The following is a 19,545-nucleotide window of genomic DNA, read 5'->3' on the forward strand; positions in this document are numbered from 1 at the left end:
AAGGCATGGTTCTTCTTTTTGTACCATGGAAGAAAGTGCTCAGTCAGAAACTCTACATACCTTGCAGAGTTCATTTTCACACCTTCAGGGACCCTAAAGGGGCCCACCAGCTGTCTCCCCATGATTCCAGCCCAAAACATGACTCCGCCACCTCCTTGCTGACGTCGCAGCCTTGTTGGGACATGGTGGCCATCCACCAACCATCCACTACTCCATCCATCTGGACCATCCAGGGTTGCACGGCACTCATCAGTAAACAAGACTGTTTGAAAATTAGTCTTCATGTATGTGTGGGCCCACTGCAACCGTTTCTGCTTGTGAGCATTGGTTAGGGGTGGCCGAATAGTAGGTTTATGCACAACTGCAAGCATCTGGAGGATCCTACACCTTGAGGTTTTCGGGACTCCCGAGGCACCAGCAGCTTCAAATACCTGTTTGCTGCTTTGCAATGGCATTTTTGCAGCTGCTCTCTTAATCCGATGAATTTGTCTGGAAGAAACCTTCCTCATTCTGCCTTTATCTGCACGAACCCTTCTGTGCTCTGAATCAGCCACAAATCTCTTCACAGTACGATGATCTCGCTTAAGTTTTCGTGAAATATCTAATGTTTTCATACCTTGTCCAAGACATTGCACTATTTGACGCTTTTCGGCAGCAGACAGATCCTTTTTCTTTCCCATATTGCTTGAAACCTGTGGCCTGCTTAATAATGTGGAACGTCCTTCTTAAGTAGTTTTCCTTTAATTGGGCTCACCTGGCAAACTACTTATCACAGGTGTCTGAGATTGATTTCAGTGATCCAAAGAGCACTGAGACACAATACCATCCATAAGTTTAATTGAACAATATAAAATTAAATGTTTACGACACTTAAATCCAATTTGCATAATAATTTGGAACGCAGTGTAAAATACTGGCGAGTCAAGTTTAGCCAAGTAACGGTTCTTCTCGGTTTCTTTTGATTGTCATCAGAAATAATCTACAGACACTCTATTGTTTGTGAATGTGTACCAGAAGTTCAGTTGGGGTGACAAAAGTGCGCATGCGCAGTAACGTTTGTTTATGTTGTTAAGATGAAACCGTCTTTAGGCCCGATTCACATTTCGCGTCTTTTCCATGTGCATTTTCGTTATTTTAAATGTAAAAGGCAGGCGCGTGGAAATAGGGGGCGACATGCGGTGCGACGCGCTCTTTTTTTCAGGCGCGTCGGCGCCGCATCGAGATGAAAAAATCTCAACTTTTCAGAAAGCCGCAAGCGCACTGCAGGTCATGTGACAAGAACCAACCAGCCAATATAGACAAGCTCAATGAAGATGGAGACACAGACGATCACAGCATAACTAAATCTAGTAGCAGAGTTATTGCAAGCTATTTTCAGTGCATATAATCCATATATCCTTTGTTTATACCTCCTCGTCTCATCGGCTATCGTGGCCCATGGTTGCTTAGCGACGACAGACGCCAAGAGAGCGCAAAGTCCAGGCGCTTCGGAAAAAAAGGAGAACGCAGTGCAGCTCGCGTTTTCCACGCGGTTTTAGACGCGAAATGTGAATCGGGCCATAGACTACCATAGTAGGGAAAATAAATACTGTGGGAGTCAATGGTGGCCGAGAACTGTTTGGTTACTGACATTCTTCCAAATATCTACATTCCAGAATTTTCATTTTAGGGTCACTTTAACTGGCCTTAAATCTCTATATGTATATTTAAATAAGGACGCGAGTGCCTTGTGGTAGATTTTTAGTGAACAGTGACTTAAATTTCTGTCTGTTACACAAAGCTACTGTCTGAAGACTTAAAGATGGAGTCGTATATGAACAGCTGTAGACCCGTCACGAAAATCAGACTCTGAACGTCCCACACAATGGCCATCTGTGTTTCATGACCAAACCGTCACACAAGTTTTGGACAAACAGGAAAGCGAGTAGAAAATGTCTGAATATTCAGGGGAACCGTTGCTATAATGAAGAACAGAGGGAGTCTGTGGATACAGAGAAAAATCAAGCCCAGATATGTGCGATGTCTCACTGCACACACTTCTGTGTCTCAGGTTTCATCTGAGCGTCTGAAATAACTGCTACACGACCGAGAGAGAGCGAGAACACAACATGTTCCTATGATCTCACACACAAAGACTCTCTGTGCCAACATTACTGCCCAAGAGCTTCACAAGAACACACAACATAAACTCAACACGCGTGTCAAACTTCCTCGCAAACAAACGGAGGGAAACACAGAGAGATAAGACTGCGTTAAACCTCATGTTCACACGTGAATATTTCCTGTCTGACAGCTTTGCAAATGTTGAAGAAACGCATTTAAATAATGACAAACACATGCTGCCAAAAACACGTTCAGTTTATACTTGTTTACACTGTATTTTTAGGACTAAAAAGATTGCATTGTTCAGATTCACCTCAAAGTCTAACAACACGATTCACTAATAATGTTAAAAACATTTGTCATCATTTTTAGAGCCAACATTTTCCTCCAACCTGATACACAGCAACAGAAACAAAGGACTGCAAAACTTTTTCGACGAAGGAATAGAGAACCCGTTTCCACGGTGATGAGAGGGGAGGAGAAAAGACTGAGCCAAATGGAGACAAAGGGAGGGTGAGGGGTGGAGGGAGGTAAACATAGATCGAGAGGATCCGACTGACAGACGCTGACGTGCTGGAGAAGCTCCACAGCTCATTCCTAAAGACTTGTGACACGGGAAACCACAAACGCAGAGAAACACAACACGACTACACAGCTGCGAGACACTTTAACAACAACTACGTGACGGGAAACACTCGCACAAAAAGTGGACACACGAGGAGTGTTACAGGGGATCTGGTAACCACTGGAACTCAGGTGAACTCTGGGAAATATCTGTAGATGTGTGCGAGTGTGTGCATTACTGATTTTTGTAACTTTTAATATGTGTTTGTGCTTGTAGTAACTGACACACTGGCAAACTGGAAATGTAAACTTGACAAGTGTGATTCGTACTGTTTTAAAGGGATACTTCACCCGAAAATGAAAATTCTGTCATCGTTTACTCGCCTTCGAGTTGTTCCAAATCTGTATAAATGTCTTTGTTCTGATGAACACAGAGAAAGATATTTGGAAGAATGCTTGTAACCAAACAGATTTTGCCCCCCATTGACTCCCATAGTAGGAAAAATTACTTGATCTTTTTTTAGTTCTGTTGAACACAAAAGACATTTTGAAGAATGTAGGACAGCAAACAGTTCTGGGACACTTTTGACTACCATTGTATTTTTGCCGACTATGGGAGTCAATCTGTTCGGTTACAAGCATTCTTCCAAATATCTTTCTCTGTGTTCATCAGAACAAAGACATTTATACAGATTTGGAACAACTCGAAGGTGAGTAAATGACAGAATTTTCATTTTTGGGTGAAGTATCCCTTTAAGTAACTAAACAACAGTGCCATTTGAAAGAAAGATATCACGAAGCTCTGAAGTACAGAGTACCTTTAAAGATATGGTGCTACACTTAACAAAAAAAAGGTGCTTCAAAAGGTTCTTTGATGCCATAGAAGAACCTTTTGGTTCCATAAAGAACCTTTAACATCTGTTTTACAAAAGGTTCTTTGTGACGAAAAAAGCTTCTTTAGATTATAAAAAGGTAAGAAAGAGAAGGTTCTTCAAAGAACCTTTGACAAAAATAGAACCTTTTAAACACCTTCATTTTTAAGAGTGTATGTAGCATTTAAAGTAGTCTCCCTATGAACTACTTTTAGTGCTATGTATTTAGGAGTTATACGTATTGAAAATTCATGACATTTTGATGCTGATTTGGCTGAAGACATAAATATAACAAACAATTCACACCCTATTTATTGCATTTCCTTAAATCTGCCATTAGTCTTATTTTACAACCCCAAAATGAAGAAAGTAATAGGCATGAAGACATTTTTCTCCGAGAAAAGATACCTCATCAAATGCTATTCTGATGGCCAAAGATGCGCATAAAGTTATAAAACGATCAAATGCAGAGTGATTCTACCACATTTTAAGTCTACTGTTCTTTAAGTGTCCAAGTACTCTCGCATCTTACCAACAGCGTATGTTTGATAATGAAAACCATGTCAAATGTTTTGTTGGAAAGTGCAACTTTCACTTATTTTTTTTAGTGTGGCTTCCCATCAAATTACAGATGACATGAGTCTTTAATGTCTTTAAGTGATAGTTCACCCAAAAATGAAAAGGCTGTTCTATAACGGTGCATAGAATCATTTTGTCTTCTTATGATTTCATAACAGAACAGACAGAAACTCCCAACTGTGCTGCTTGCTTCAACAAGACAAAAACACCTCGAACCAGCAAATATCTGTGAAAACAGCTTTAAAACAGGATTTGAGAAGGTGAGGAAGGCTTCTTTCAGCAGCACAGTTAATGTCTGTAGCTCTGTGTTACACCCAAACTCTTTCCTCCTGTAGAAACACAGGCTCACCCCTCCCTACTAACAGGTTCAGTTTTTACTAGCACCAAATATCATGATATTCATCAGCGACACAGGAGAAAAATCTGGTCACACAGGAATCACACAGCATCCTGATATACAGTCACTTACTCAACTCAAAGTGCAACGCATTATCTTCATTCTTCATTCTAGTTCTTGTAATAGCCATAACCATAACAATTCATGAACAATCACCATTTCACAATGTGGCTTATTCATGGGTCAAAGACGAAAAGGGGTTTAAGCATAAAAACAAGTGTAATACTGCTTTAAAGTTTTCTGTTTAATTTAATTGCATTTTGGTTTTCTGAGCAAAAAATAGATATCATACATTTTCCCCTGATTTACAGAAGACGCCCAATAAAATGTCATTCGGTGTAACAATCTTGTCAGGCATATTTACCACAAAAATCAATTTATGACACATTAAAAGAAAAAATTACTTTCACCCAAAATGCTAATAGTTGTTATTTTACATTTTTTACAATTTGCCACTATCCTAGGTTTTGCCCAATTGTCAATACTGGGCTCTAAACTCATTTTTCCCTCTGGTCGCACTGGCGCGACCTACTTTCTCAGTTGGTCGCACCAACTTACAATTTGGTCGCACCTTTTTTATGGTAATCACCTTGCATAATGACCTCAGTTGATGAATCGTGCTGTTAATTTCTCACTCTGTCTTTTAAAATAGTTGGATATAGACCGCTTCATATTTGCACTTTTACATTTGCGAGCCCAATAAATGCAAAGAAACGTTGTATTTGTTATTCTATACAGTTGTAATTATTTAGTTTTATATTCAAGTGATATATTTGCTATGAAATGATCTGAAACAAATATAACCTGTCACTCTTCACAATCCTCCTTTATTGCCCTCTTTGCAAAAGATGTATTTTTGCCACTGGCCTTCTTTATTTTTACCACATAAAATTAAATTAAATTGACTAGCTCAAAACTCAAAAGTAACTCAGAACTAAATTATTATGTATGAACTTTACTACACATTATCATAAATAAACTTTAAATACTAAATCTTACAAACCACTCTTGCTAAATGGTCTAAGCACGCTTGTGTTCTTCTGAATTGTTTTGAGTGACTGATTTGATGTGTAGACAGCGAGTCTCGTGAGTTCAGTGTTTGACATATGAGTTGTTTCAACAAAATGAATCAGTTCAAATGAGTCATTGCGTCGTGAATCGGACATTAGCGGACATTGACGCGCTGTTTGTTTTTCACAGCTGTTAGGACATCTCAAGAGATAGTAGTTAACATTGGATAGGATTTTTCCTTTATGTCGGCTGCATGTGCGGAACACTTGTCAGGGAAGAAAAAACATGTTTTAATTTGAGCACATTCACACCCAGCTGTCATTCAGGTAGAAATATTCTCAAAATGTGCCACGTGAAACATTGATTCTGACTTCCGACCTTGCTTTTGATTAACGTGTGAAGGAGAGAAACCGATGTGTTCGACTTCATTAATCTCTGCGGAGAACGATCGTAATATGACATCAATGTTCCATGAGAGCATTTTAAAAGCATATGGAGCGCTCTGTCCCGTCGTGCTTTTATGCTGTTCGGTCTGCGCAACAATGAATGAAGTCAAACACACACTTTAGTTTGGAGACATAGGGAGTGCACGAGCTCTCTGTTCGCTCTTTCTTGCAATTATCACAAGCGCGTCATTCACCACTAATAAATCACATTAAATGTTAAATAAATCTTTGGCAGGGCAAAAATTCCTTTTACGCACTCGCACCAATGCGACCCTGTGAAATTTTTCCTCGCACATTTTAGTTATTTATGACATTTTATTCTCCAAAAACGTAGTTGAAACCATAAAGTGGACATTTTACTTACATTTAATGTGCTTTCTATGGACATAAAATCACTTTTGTAATTTTCTTTTGATGGGGTCATCTTAACATCTTTGACCCTCATACAATCTTTAGTATGATCGGTTTTCATCCCAGTGACAAGTTTTTTCTCCTGTGTTCACAGTCTGACTGTTATTGGCTGTGCTGCTGACCTGCAGTCAGAATGAGCGCTTCAGATGAAATAATGAAAACCCTCCACAGCATCTGGAGCAAACTGCAGGGTCTTTCTCAAGACCACCCGCTCATCCAGGCAGCGTTTCTGATCATCATTCTCTTCTTCTGTAAGCACACCCTTTCATTCTAACACCACACTATCATTACACGCATACACTGTGACCAGTGTAATTTTGGAGGAGGGTGTTTTTGAACAGGAGGCGGTGAGGTTATGACAGGCTCTGGCTGTGATTAAAGGGCGCACAGATCCACATTTAGCTTTCTATTTTAGTAAAGGTACGGTGCTAGAACGGAAAAGGCTGACTTTAACAGCGGAGTTCAGAGCAATGAATTATGGGATTGACTTCTTCATAAGGCATGCTCAAGATGCTGCCTTAAAGGGATAGTTCACCCAAAAATAGAGGTCTTCACGGGTCCAAAATTGTGTACCCATGTGCTACACAGGTCCGACCTGTCTAATTATTTGAAAGCTGGACCCGAACCCAGCTGGACCCGACTCGACCCGGTCGGCACTTCCTGAAGACCTCTACCCAAAAGTAAAAATTCAGCCATCATTTATTCACCCTCATGTCATTAAAACCTGTATGCGACTCTTTCTTCTGTGGAACCCCAAATGAAGATATTTTGAGAAATGTCTCGGTGGTTTTGTGTTCATATAATGGAAGTCGATGGGGTCCAATGTTGTTGAGTAATAAACATTCTTCAAAATATCTTCTTTTGACTTGTGCAGAAGAAAGAAAGTCATACAGGGTTGGAATGACAGAAAAATGGCTAAATGATGACTGAATTTTCATTTTTAGGTGAACTATCCCTTTAAAGTTGAATAAAACAAGTCATCGAATGCAGCAAACTGTGTTTAGATTGATCACAATTTCATGACAGTGACTAACTCCATGTTTTCTTCATCCTGCAGTGACGTTCATAGCTCTGTTTGTGACTGGATGTGTTTACGGCCGCTGTGGCTGCTGTCAAAGCACCAGAAACAAAGTGAGTGCCGTCTGAGGAGATGAGACAAGCAAGAACAGACCATACGGGCCAACATAAAGATCCGTTTTACATGGCATACAACTGCTTGTGACCACTGTGATATCACACATTACAGTGATAAATCCCAGGAAAGATGGTGTACAGTACACACTGCCAAACTGAACAAATGATGATGCAAATCAGAAGAGCTTATCAAACATCTGATGGAGAAATATTTTTCTGAGTATGCTGTCCATTACATTATTATTATGGATGGCACAAATGTACTATATATTAAACCTTTCTCAATGTGGGAATACAGCACGTCGGAGGTAAACCAAAAATGAGAACAGGGCTAATGCTGCCCCCTGGTGTTTGCTATAAAAACTGTCACAAGAACGATTTCAAGAAACATGGACAAGCTGCTTGTCTGTACATCTCTTACCTACATCTGATATTCCAAATAATTGTAAAAGCATTGCCTTGACAACAGTATTGAACAGTATTAAAGTGAGTTTATGTATGAGAGAGGCCGACCGACGTATACAGAAAAACAGAAACATGTGTGTAGGGGAAATGAGATAAAAGAGTAAATTTTGCAAAACATGCACTTTTGTTTTTTTGTTTTTTTCTATAGGCCATGTTCAAGGCAAAAATAACAAGTTAAGCCATGTTAACATTTGACTTCTTTTTGAAGCTGCTAGCATCTGCTTTACATTACAATCCTATGGAGTAAACCATGTTTTCAAAATAGTCCAGAGCGCTTTTCTGTTGCTGAGAGCATCTTTTCAAGTTGAAAAAAGTTGAACTTTTCTGGGGGGAAAAACGCCCTACGTAAAGCACCTTTTTCACAGCTAACCAATGACAGAAACCTGTCGTTTACGTAACAACATACGAGGAAGGTGATTGGTCGAGAAGGATCAAGCTCAAAAAAATAAAATGGCGGCCAAAACGCCTGTTGGAGCATAGTTTTGTGTAATTGTAAGTTTAATTTTCGCTTTCAACAACTTCTGATTGCATTTCTAGTGAGAATTTAGTATTGAAGTTTTTAAATGTGCGATTAGTTATTGCAAAGATGCTCTCTGTTTATACATTATTCAACACTGTCGGCCGCTATTTGTAACCACAGCGCTGCGAGCTTTTTTTTTTTTACGTAAAAAGCGCCATTGTCAACTTTTTATTGTTAAATAAGAAGTCAAATGTGAACACAGCCTTAAACGCATGGAAACTTATAATTTGTTAAAGATACAGTACATTTCTAATAAAACCTGTAAACCCCATTTTGGACCGACAGCGTAATTTTATTCTTTTTAAAGGTAAATGTATTTGTTGCAGTTTTTGTTTGTATTTCAGGCTAACATATGATACATTTTCATTAGTCTGTAGATCCAGAATTGAAAGTTTAGCTTGCTTGTGTGAACTCACCCTTCTTGTTCACAAAAAGCGACCATAGTATCAAAGTCCTGGATGGGTGCCTTGTCCTGTTCTTTCTCTGATCCTCGCTTCTCCTGCAAACAGTTTACAAATATTAAGGACATTTAAGAATAATAAACTATAGCATAGTAAACTATAGTATTTTTCAAACTCCATGATGCTTCCCAATGAGATTTTCACTTTTGTATTCTTGAGAAAAATAAAATATTGTCTTAAATAAAATTTCTAAATTGCCTAATATCACCTGCGTGAATTTTAATTGTTATATTTAGATCATCTCTGACTTTGATTTCGAACTGTACATATAAGGAGTTGTAGTACCACTGACAATCATTTGCCATTTATTTATAACTCATGCTAATATAACTTTAAGACATTATGTTGTCTGCTGGGCAGGGCACTGAAACAAACAGATCCATGTCTTTTATAGCAGTATAAAGTCACAGAGTTGACATTTTTGGGGAAATGTGGATGTCTCTGCATTTTAAACTGGCTTTTAACACTGAAAAACTATTCACTGTCAACTCTTTACTAAGCCTCATTTTATGTCTAAAGTCAGAGGTCATTTTTTGTGTAGGCTTCTGATATGTTTCTAACATTATTTTTTAAAGATGTTTACTGTACATTATAAAAACATACTTGGACTGTTCCGTTACATATTCATGCAATCGGTGGTATTTTAAACTTTGAGTCCCATGGTAATACAGTAACTCTGGTATATGATGCCACTCTCTCTAACGGATGAATAAATGTTGATCATAACCTGCTTGCGTGCGATCTCTTTCCGGATGAGAAAGTTGAGCTGGTCTCTGTCTTTGGGTGAGTAGTATATCCTGCAGGAGGACGGCAGTCCATCACGACCCGCTCGTCCTGACTCTTGATAGTAACTCGCCAAAGACTTCGCCACATTCCAGTGAACTACAAACCTGAAAACAGAACTTGTTTAAGATATTTGCTAATAGTTACAGGATTTCTGTTTTGTCAGTGATGTGATTCTTTTGGATTCACAAAAACATTCATTTGGATTCCTTCCCTGGTTTGTGTACTGTAGGTTACCATTACACCAGTAGGTGGCAACAAGTGAGTTTGTTTTAATATGAGCGAGTGAGTCATTCACTTTCTCAAGATTCAAAACCAACAAGCTGTTTATGACCAAATTTCTTAAACCTGTGTATGACTCTTTCTTCTGTCAATCATAAAAAAAGATTTATTGAGAATTTTGCCTCAGCGGTCAATGGGGGACAGTGCTGTTTGGTTACCAACAACATTCCTCCAAATATCTTCTTTTGTGTTCTGCAGAAGAAAGAAAGTCATACAGGTTTGAAATGACGTGAGGGTGAGTAAATGATGACAAAATTTGTTTTTTGTGAACTACCCCTTTAACATTGTTTAGTTCCTTAAGGGATGCTCCACCCAAAAATGAAAATTCAAGTTGTTCTAAATCTGTATAAATTTCTTTGTTCTGATGAACACAAAGGAAGATATCTGAAAGAATATTAGCAACTGACATTTCTGCGACATCATTAACTACCATAGTAGGAAAAATCGGTCACACTTTATTTTAAGGTCCAGTTCTCGGTTTTAGTAAACTATTAACTACGACTTTTGCTTAGTTAACTCTAATTTGTTGCTTATTAATAGTTAGTAAGGTAGTTGTTAGGTTTAGGTATTGGGTAGGATTAGGGATGTAGAATATGTGCTTTATAAGTGCTTATAAACAGCCAATATGCTAATAATAGACATGCTAATAAGCAACTAGTTAATAGTGCGAATTGGTCCTTATACTAAAGTGTTACAGAAAAATGACTTTTTCCTGAGATATACGAGACATTCTGAATTAGAATTTAGTTCTACTATGTACATCTACTATGGTAGTCAATAATGGCCCAGAAACTCTTCCAAATATCTTTCTCTTTGTTCAACAGAACAAAGAAATTTATACAAGTTTGGAACAACTTGGGGGAGAGTAATTCATTACAGAATTTTCATTGTTTGGAGGAGTATCCCTTTAACAGAGAACAACAAATCTTAAAAGATTTTTTCAGTCGGCGTCGATTGCCAAGTGACATAATGCAAAATAACACCATCTCTCTACTGTACTACGAGTATTTAATAAAGCTAAAGAGGTCAAAAAATAAAAAAACTCAGATTTTCCTTTGGGCGTACAGGTAATGAACAGTGGTACAGGTGGACTAACCTGACATTGGCCTTGTCCACTCCCATACCAAAACTAATGGTGGCAACAATAACAGGCACTTTATCAGCCATCCAGTCAGCCTGACTCCCTGTGCGATCTGCTGCCTTCAGCCCTACAGAGATACCAAACACAATCCACAATGACCTTTCACATGTAAACGTAAAAAAGAAACTACTGGAAGCTTCAGAGAGAGGAACAGACAGGATTACCTGCATGGTAGGGTTTGGCAGCTATTCCTAATTTAGTCAGTTTATATGCCACCTCCTCGCAGCTCTCTCGGGTTCGACAGTAAACAATCCCACATCCCTGCAAACCAAACATGGTCAATAATATCGCATAATCTTTTGAGGTTTAAGGTTTGAGATTTCAAGGTATAAAATGCTCTCATGTCCTTCCAAACTTGTGCAGTACAAAAGAAAACATTTGGCAGAATGTCCAAAGGGGCTTTTGCACCAGAGGAACGATTTCAAAGTTTCAGAATTCTTTTTAAGCCCCACCCCTAACACCACCCCTAAATCTAACATCACTGGCGCGAATGCAAATCGTACTAAAACATGCGAATAAGAGTGTACGAATTCATACAAATTAGCCATTTTGTAAAATAGTTACAAATTCCCATGAGATTGTGTTAGATATTATTGCGATACAATTTACGATATGTATTGTAGAGCTATTCTGAGTTTTTACATTTTTCTTGTTTTACCGCATTCCAAAGTTCCTTCTTAGGCTTTATTAATTCCGTTTTTATGTTAAAATACCGTTCTTTTTCAGTGACAGCCATATTATTTTTATTAATTTACATTCGAAAGGTTCAATTAAACTAAGTAAATTCTATAACATTTTGAATGTACAAAAAAAAATCCAATTAAAATGATTCAAGTTTCCAAAATAAATCTGTTCTTTGAAATTCAGTTTCATTTTTTACAATTTGTTTAAAATATTGTTATACTATCAGACCATGAGCCATCCCAGCTAACCATAATACGTGATCGTTACGTAACTGCAACGTAACCTAACGACCAAACTTTCGTAGCTAGTTACGTTGTGACAACCGGAAAAGTGACATTTCTGGATTTGTTGCCACAACGTAACTTTGTGACGTTGTCCGTAAGTAACTGCAACGCTGTGTCAACGTATCAATCAGAACGTAACAGCAGAACAACATGCAGTCTAGTAAAAGATGACGGAAACACAAGCACCTGACCTTTTCAGCTGTATTTCCACCCAATGCTTCTTTAGCAAACGCAAGCAAGTGGACATAAGGCTCTGGCAACAGATCCCGGAAGATCACATCATATTTCAAGTTTTTGCGGAAAACAGGCACGGAAAAGACAATCGGTGATCGAAGCTTCAGCGAGTGCCAGATGTCGTCCTGCACTCTCTTAGGCGCCGTGGCAGTTAACGCCACGCAAGGAACGCCCTGCAGATGAGAGCGGAGGTTACCCAGCTTCAGATAGTCCGGCCTGAAGTCATGACCCCACTGAGAGACGCAGTGAGCTTCATCCACAGCGAGATACGCCAGAAGACCTCGAGAACACAGCGAACTCAAGCAGGGCTGGAAGGACGGAGAGGCCACCATCTCTGGTGTGATGTAAAGCAGTTTGAGACGAGGATTGTCACTCTCCAGATCTGCCAGGATCTGACGACGCTCGGTTAGTGAAAGTTTGGAGTTGATGGAACGTGCCGGAATGTCCAGAGCTTTGAGGTGATCCACTTGATCCTACAACAGAAACGAAGAATATGAAGATTAAAACTGCTAAATTAAATCCCAAAACAAAATCTATTATTCTTTTTATTGTTATTTATTTTTGAGTAATTGCTGACTATAATGCTTATTTTATTTCAGCTATTTTGAGTGGTGTACATCTTATTTATGTGTTGTCCTCAACCATGACAAATAACTGGACCTTGTTAATATTTAGAAGCATAAGTGTCAAATCTTTTGTCATATCATTTTTTTAAGCCATATGTTAGCTGTGTTTGCCAGATATGACATCGTTGATGGCAACTGTCATTGATTTTCACATGTCATGAGACGGATAACTGAAGTGTGGTAAGCTTAACAATAGAACCGCAAATCAGATGCAAGAACTACGTCAGAGAGGAAAATTAGAAATAAATTTGAATTGATTTACACATTTTGCATTGTTGCAGAGCAGCTTTATAGAAAATACATCTTAACAATAGCTAAAAAATAAATATATATATTTTAGAAATTAGATAAAGAACTGAAAATTAAGAACACATGGTGTTAAAGGGATCGTTCACCCAAAAATGAAAATTCTGTCATCATTTACTCACCCTCAGATTGTTCCAAACTAGGGATGGGCGATATTATATCGTTTGCGATATACCGGTAGAAATTCCCCACACGATAGGAATTAGTCTTCCCGCGATATAAACGATAAATTCTAGTTGATGACGTATTTCTTTGTGAGACCCATTCACAGCTCATGTGAAGCGAAAACGGGTATAGCGGAGGGCGGACGTGAAGCTGAGAAAGAGTTTGCACTAAAAGACGAGCTCTAAATCTCGTTTAGGTTGGCACTGTAGCGCAAACGTGTGCAAATTGTTTAATACGATTTCTAGCCTGTTATATACAGGATGAACGGAGCGTACCGTGCGCAGCTCGCGCCCACATGTGCTTTCATAGCGACACAGCGTGCACAGCACTGCTGCCTGTTTACATACAGTACAATGCGAGTTTGTATTACGTTATTTTAAATACGTTTATGAGCGTATAAAAGCATGGATTATTTAATTAGATGTCTTTTATCCGCATTTTTCTGTTCTCTTTCTGTAGCGCGAGTCATAGACAGATTCAGTGTATGTTGCTGTGAGAAGAGAAGGTTCACATAGTTCATGAGAGAGTGATTGACAGCGTGATGCGATCGATCGTTTCCACCCAACAATAGAATATATACAGTTTTAGGTATGACATGATGTGTTTATTGAGCTTTAGTTCATTTAACTTTTCTTTACTACAACCTTTTGAAGTCGAATCTCACTATTATATTTTATATTTACAAAAATACTGTAGGTATATTTTAGGAGCTGTTTGATTTGGGGTAAGTTTTACTTTTTTTATAATATTTGTTTTTCTGAGGGTCTAGACTACATGCAGCTACTATCACTTGACGCAAAAAACAGCGGTGGATGACGTTATGGATATATCGTCATTTTTATCGTTATCGCAACAAATACCAGGAATTATCGTGATAGAGTTTTAGGGCCATATCGCCCATCCCTATTCCAAACCTGTATGAATTTCTTTGTTCTGCTGAACACAAAGGAGGATATTTGAAGGAATGTCAGAAACCAAACAGATCTCATCCCCTATTTACTGCCATAGTAGGGAAAATAAATACTATGGGAGTCAATGGGGGATGAGAACTGTTCGGTTACTGACATTCTTACAAATATCTTCCTTTGTGTTCAGCAGAACAAAGAAATGTATACAGGTTTGGATCAACATGAGGGAAGTAAACTATGACAGAATTTTCGTTTTTTGGTGAACTATCCCTTTAAGAAACATATATCGATAGATACATGTACATTAGCTTCACTAATGGACCAAATATGAGTGAGGGTCTATAGGATTGTAATCAAACTGTTATATTCAAAGCAATATTAGCAAAAAGTATGCTTTATTACATGTCAGCAACATATGCATTACTGCCTCTTTAAAACTACCAGTAAACATCGAGTTCAATTTTATTCTGTTTTTTTCTTTGCATAAAGCTGCTGTAAAATTACATTACTTGATACTTTTTGGATTTTTAATGAAGCTTATTATCATCATACACCTTCCTTGTATGCAATTCGTGTTTTACACAATAATTAAAATTATATATGAACAAAATGAGGGTGAATTTTCATTTTTGAGTAAACTAGTCCTTTGAAAAGTGTCAAAAGGTTTTCGAATGGCAGGTGTCCCTTACCTGGATGAGTGCAATAAGAGGAGAAATGACCAGAGTGATGCCTTCGGCCAGAAGCGCAGGGAGCTGATAACACAGAGACTTCCCTGCTCCAGTTGGCATGCACACAAACACATCCCTGTCACCTGTGACCACAATAAACACACTAACAACAAGCCTCTGTACATAAGTAAACACGAAGAACCGCGACCACGTTTTTATTAGCGTTAACGTTACCAGCTGAATGATTTAGCCAACAGTTCAGCTAGCGCTCTGCTAATTTCTGAGATCTAACTTTATCCCATAATAATCCACTGCAGCTGTGTTCTTCTCACCTTTGACCACTGCTTTAACAACATCCTCCTGCTGTTGAGATCGAAACTTGTCAAAGCCGAAATGTTGTTTTAAAGCTCGATGAATGCCACTCATAATACCAACATTCACTCAACTTTCTTTCAGCTCTGAGACTGAGACGCACACGCATGACGTCAGGCGCTGAACCATGTGACGCACGTACTCTGCGCCCTTTATTACTTTGATCAACATCCCGTACAAATAATGTATCCAGTCCAAAAATGCTATTATATATATATTTTTTTGAAACCACACTAAATGTATTTTTTATGTTTAAAAAGTAAATAAAATTTAGCAGTTCGTTTGCTCTGTTTGTAAATTACTGTCATCACAGATTTATTGTTTAAACTTTTAACATTATGGAAGCCATTTATGGTTGTGCGTAAATATATACAATTTGGTAAGTAAGACCACAAATACATTTTATGATTCACAAATATATTTGAATATGCTTTTTGTCTTGGATGGTCAATTTTATTTTTAACACTGATTTACTGAGGCTTCCAAACTCGAGACGACAAGACAACTAGATTTCCATACACACAGCATCATGCATACTTTTAATTTGAGAGTTGTCGAGTTGTTGAAGCAATAAAAATGATGTACTTAATTGCATAATTTATTATTACATTATAGTTTTTACTTTTATTTTAAAGCTAAATCGATTAAATTAATTAAATTCAAAGTAAATTACAATTTCTAAAGTAATTACACTTTATTTTCAGAAATGCTATTGTTTAGAAATAAGACCTTACGATATTATTATGTAAACACGTTTTTACTTGTGTTTCTACACCAGCTGAAATATGACAACAAGAGTGAACACAATGAAGTGAATTTTAATCCATTCACTTATTCAGATTATTAACAAAAGAGCAGGTGTGGAGAGGGTAGGTAAACACATGGATCCTGATAAGGTGCAGTTCAAAAGCAGTTGCTGAAACAGATCTCACATAACAGAATTATGGATCATTGCCAATCAATCAGACGTGACCAACTAACATGGTATCTAATGGTAATGTAAGGTCTTGAGCAGTGACTCTTAACCTTTTTTTACATTGAACATTAGGTGGCAATCCAACACAGTTCCAAAGCTGAGTAACACTTTCCAAAAAGGCTGCATTTGTTGACACTAGTTGACTTTTCATATAACATGAACTAACAATAAACAATACTTACACACTACAGCATAACTCAATACATTCGTTTTAACATTTATCAATGCATTTCTAACAAAATTTGTATCTGTTAACGTTGGTTAATGCACAATTAACTAATATGAACAAGAATTTAACAGTGGTGTAAAGTATTGTTTAATGAGTAAATGTAATTAGTTACTGTACTGAAGTATCTTTTTGGCTACTTTGTAGTTGTACTGAGTATTAAAGATATTAGCAACTTTTACTCTCTACACTGACTACATTTTTGAACAAGTATATGTACTCTTTACTCCACTACATTTGTAATGACTAATGCAATTACACATTACATTTTGCATGGCACCTATCTTTTTTTGCAGATGTTTATTTTTGCTACAGAAGAATTAATATTGCCATTTAAAGGGCATTGAAGGTACTTCCTGTGAATTTTGCCCTTACTTATTAATGTGAATACGAGTGCATTGTCAGGTAGTTGACAATCGCTGGCTTTTACTTTTTAATTTTACCTAACATTATTTTATTTATCCGTTATATTGAAGAGACCTTTTTGAAGAACGTTGGCTTACTTATGAGCACTTGAGCTTAAATGAGACTTGGGTGTTTGTAATAGATGTAGGTTATGGTGTCGACCATGATTTGTTGCAATTTTGAGGTGTTCAGTCTTATTATGATTTAAGAAAATAAATGCGATTGCTCTCCTCACGAATCAACTGTTTCTTGTTTTTCACTGACACGTCTCTTAAGCGTTGAGGACTAGTGCTGCTTTGAGCCTACATTCAGTATGAGTAAAATACTCAAGTACTGTTAAAATCAGATACTCTAAGACTTTTACTGAAGTCGTTTTGGAATTGGTGACTTGTAACTTGTAATGGAGTAATTTTCGCTGCAAGGTATCTGTACTTTTACTTGAGTATGGTTTTCAGGTACTCTTTACACCTCTGGAATTTAACAACTGCATTTGTTTTTACTTACATTAACAAAGATCAATAAAAGCTGTAAAAAGTATTGTAAATTATACAAATACAAAAAATATTGTTCATTGATGTAGAAACTTGTTGTAAAGTGTTACTCAGAATGTTTTACTTGACCATCAGGATCCATAATTAAAGAATTCCAGATGATACGCGTATTGCCAAGTTGTGACATTGTGCACGTTTCAGTTTCCAACATGAAGTAATGAAAGAGTTTGCAATGTAATTTTAGGTTAAGTTTACATGGTGTATTTCAATCATTTTAAACAGCTTTTGAACACTACATATTTTATTAGATAACAATATACTGTAAATATGTGATTGAAAAAAGAATAAAAATATTCCTTTAGCATCGCTATGATTTCTTGTAACCTGTCTGGGCACTTTATAGTTGTATGAACTGATGTGGTTCTGAATATTAAATAAATATGCAAAACAGTTATGATACTTTCCCTTTGATGTTCATAGAATAATCAGTCCTCATTGGCAAATTCCAAATGGCACCTTTTTTCTTCTTAATGACATTTCAACAAAAGCTAGCTCACTACCTGTTGAGAGAAAGAGAAGGTTAGTGTTTTTTTCTTTGTTTTTTTTCTCTCATTTGTCTGTCAAGTGTTCACAGAAAAAATGGGTTTTAAGTAGTTTTTTGAATGTTGTGAGAGATGTGGTTGACCGGACCGAGTTGGAAGAACGTTCCACCAGGAAGGAGTTGTGAAGGAGAATGAGCGGGAAAGCAATTTACTGCCCTTTTGAGAAGGCAATACAAGACGCCGCTGGTTTGCTGAACGCGGGGGTTTTGATCAGGTGTAGGAGTGTAGGAGGGTGTGAAAGTATGCCGGTGCAGATCCAGTGATAGTCCTGTAGGCAAGCATTAGTGACTTGAATCTGATACGGGCTTCAACCGGTAGCCAGTGGAGAGAGATGAAAAGGGGTGTCACATGAGCCCTTTTGGGCTGTTGGAAGACGAGGCGTCCTGCTGCGTTCTTAACCAGCTGGAGTGGTTTGATAGCCTTTGCAGGAAGACCAGCAAGGAGAGCATTCCAGTAGTCCAAGTTTGAGATTACCAGGGCCTGGACAAGGAGTTGTGCTGCATGCTCAGTGATATAGGGTCTAACCTTTCTAATGTTGAATACGCATGACCGCGTTCTCTATGCAATGTGATCATTGAAGCACAGCTGTTCATCAAATATGACTCAGAGGTTACTGGCTGTTTTGGAAGCAGTGAATGTGGTATTGCCAAGTTGGATGGTGAGATTGTGTTGCACCGTGGGGTGTGCCGGAAACACGAGTAGTTCTGTCTTGGCAGGGTTCATAATTTTGATATCTAAAACAATGGAAAGCAAACTGCTGTCAATTGTAATGAATTAACCTCAAAGTTAATTCTACATGCATTATCTTCATCTTTATAATTGCAATATATGGTTTAGCTTATGAAAACAAAATATTTTTAGACACCATTGTACAATAGTGTGCCACACAGGGGTGCGTTTCCCAAAAGCATCATTAGCCAACTATGGTCGCAAGTTCCGCCGTTCCAGCATAGTTCAACGATTCAAGTGTTTCCTGAAACCATCGTTCCAACGTTCAATCGCAAGCAGCATCCCAAAGTTGTAACTACAGGTCTAGAGCTGTGGTTAGTAGCATAGTTCCTTATTATTATGACATGTAGACTTACATGCATCATGCTTTCGAACAAAGCAAGCAACATGCAGTGCATTCTAAATCCATCATTCTAAATATGTACATATTCAATTTGACATCTTTTAGTTTGTCAAGCAATATAAGCACTGTTTTTTTTTAAAGTGCGCATGTGCCTGAGCCTACATGCTCTAGGACCCTGGGGAACAGGCACGTGCAGAGGACGGGCTTTAGGGGCTTGAGCCCAGGCCCATTTTCTTCCTCGAGAGAAAGATTTTTTTATAAATGGATATATGAATGTGCACGCGTATGTGTTTCTGTTTGCGCACGGCTTTCCTTGTCAAACAATTAGAAAATGTCAGGTCAGGTCGGGAAATGTTG

The 19,545-nt window shown here is 37.9% G+C and overlaps 2 protein-coding genes across 4 annotated transcripts in view; one reads left to right on the top strand and one right to left on the bottom strand.

Moving 5' to 3' along the window:
• The window catches only part of recql5 (RecQ helicase-like 5), a 28,336-nt gene extending 12,813 nt beyond the window's left edge, over positions 1-15,523 (bottom strand). For both annotated transcript variants that reach the window (XM_057346054.1, XM_057346053.1), the window contains exons 1-7: positions 15,377-15,523; positions 15,066-15,187; positions 12,329-12,844; positions 11,334-11,430; positions 11,125-11,236; positions 9,691-9,853; positions 8,919-9,001 (exon numbers count right to left, since the gene is read on the bottom strand). In XM_057346054.1, coding sequence (XP_057202037.1) covers positions 8,919-9,001; positions 9,691-9,853; positions 11,125-11,236; positions 11,334-11,430; positions 12,329-12,844; positions 15,066-15,187; positions 15,377-15,470 — 1,187 coding nt within the window. In that variant the 5' untranslated portion in view covers positions 15,471-15,523. The remainder of the gene's footprint in view (positions 1-8,918; positions 9,002-9,690; positions 9,854-11,124; positions 11,237-11,333; positions 11,431-12,328; positions 12,845-15,065; positions 15,188-15,376) is intronic.
• smim5 (small integral membrane protein 5) lies at positions 351-9,032 on the top strand. Of its 2 annotated transcripts, XM_057346056.1 has the most exons (4): positions 358-2,859; positions 4,277-4,378; positions 6,478-6,634; positions 7,441-9,032. In XM_057346056.1, exons 3-4 carry the CDS (start codon positions 6,517-6,519, stop codon positions 7,527-7,529), a joined length of 207 nt encoding a protein of 68 aa, XP_057202039.1. In that variant the 5' UTR covers positions 358-2,859; positions 4,277-4,378; positions 6,478-6,516; the 3' UTR covers positions 7,530-9,032. The 2 variants fall into 2 exon arrangements, with proteins under 2 accessions (XP_057202040.1, XP_057202039.1); XM_057346057.1 differs by lacking the exon at positions 4,277-4,378 and having other exon boundaries at positions 351-2,859.
• Positions 15,524-19,545: the final 4,022 nt, after the last annotated feature.

The sequence above is a fragment of the Triplophysa rosa genome, linkage group LG11, assembly GCF_024868665.1.
Source record: "Triplophysa rosa linkage group LG11, Trosa_1v2, whole genome shotgun sequence".
In the NCBI taxonomy this organism is placed as follows: Eukaryota; Metazoa; Chordata; class Actinopteri; order Cypriniformes; family Nemacheilidae; genus Triplophysa; species Triplophysa rosa.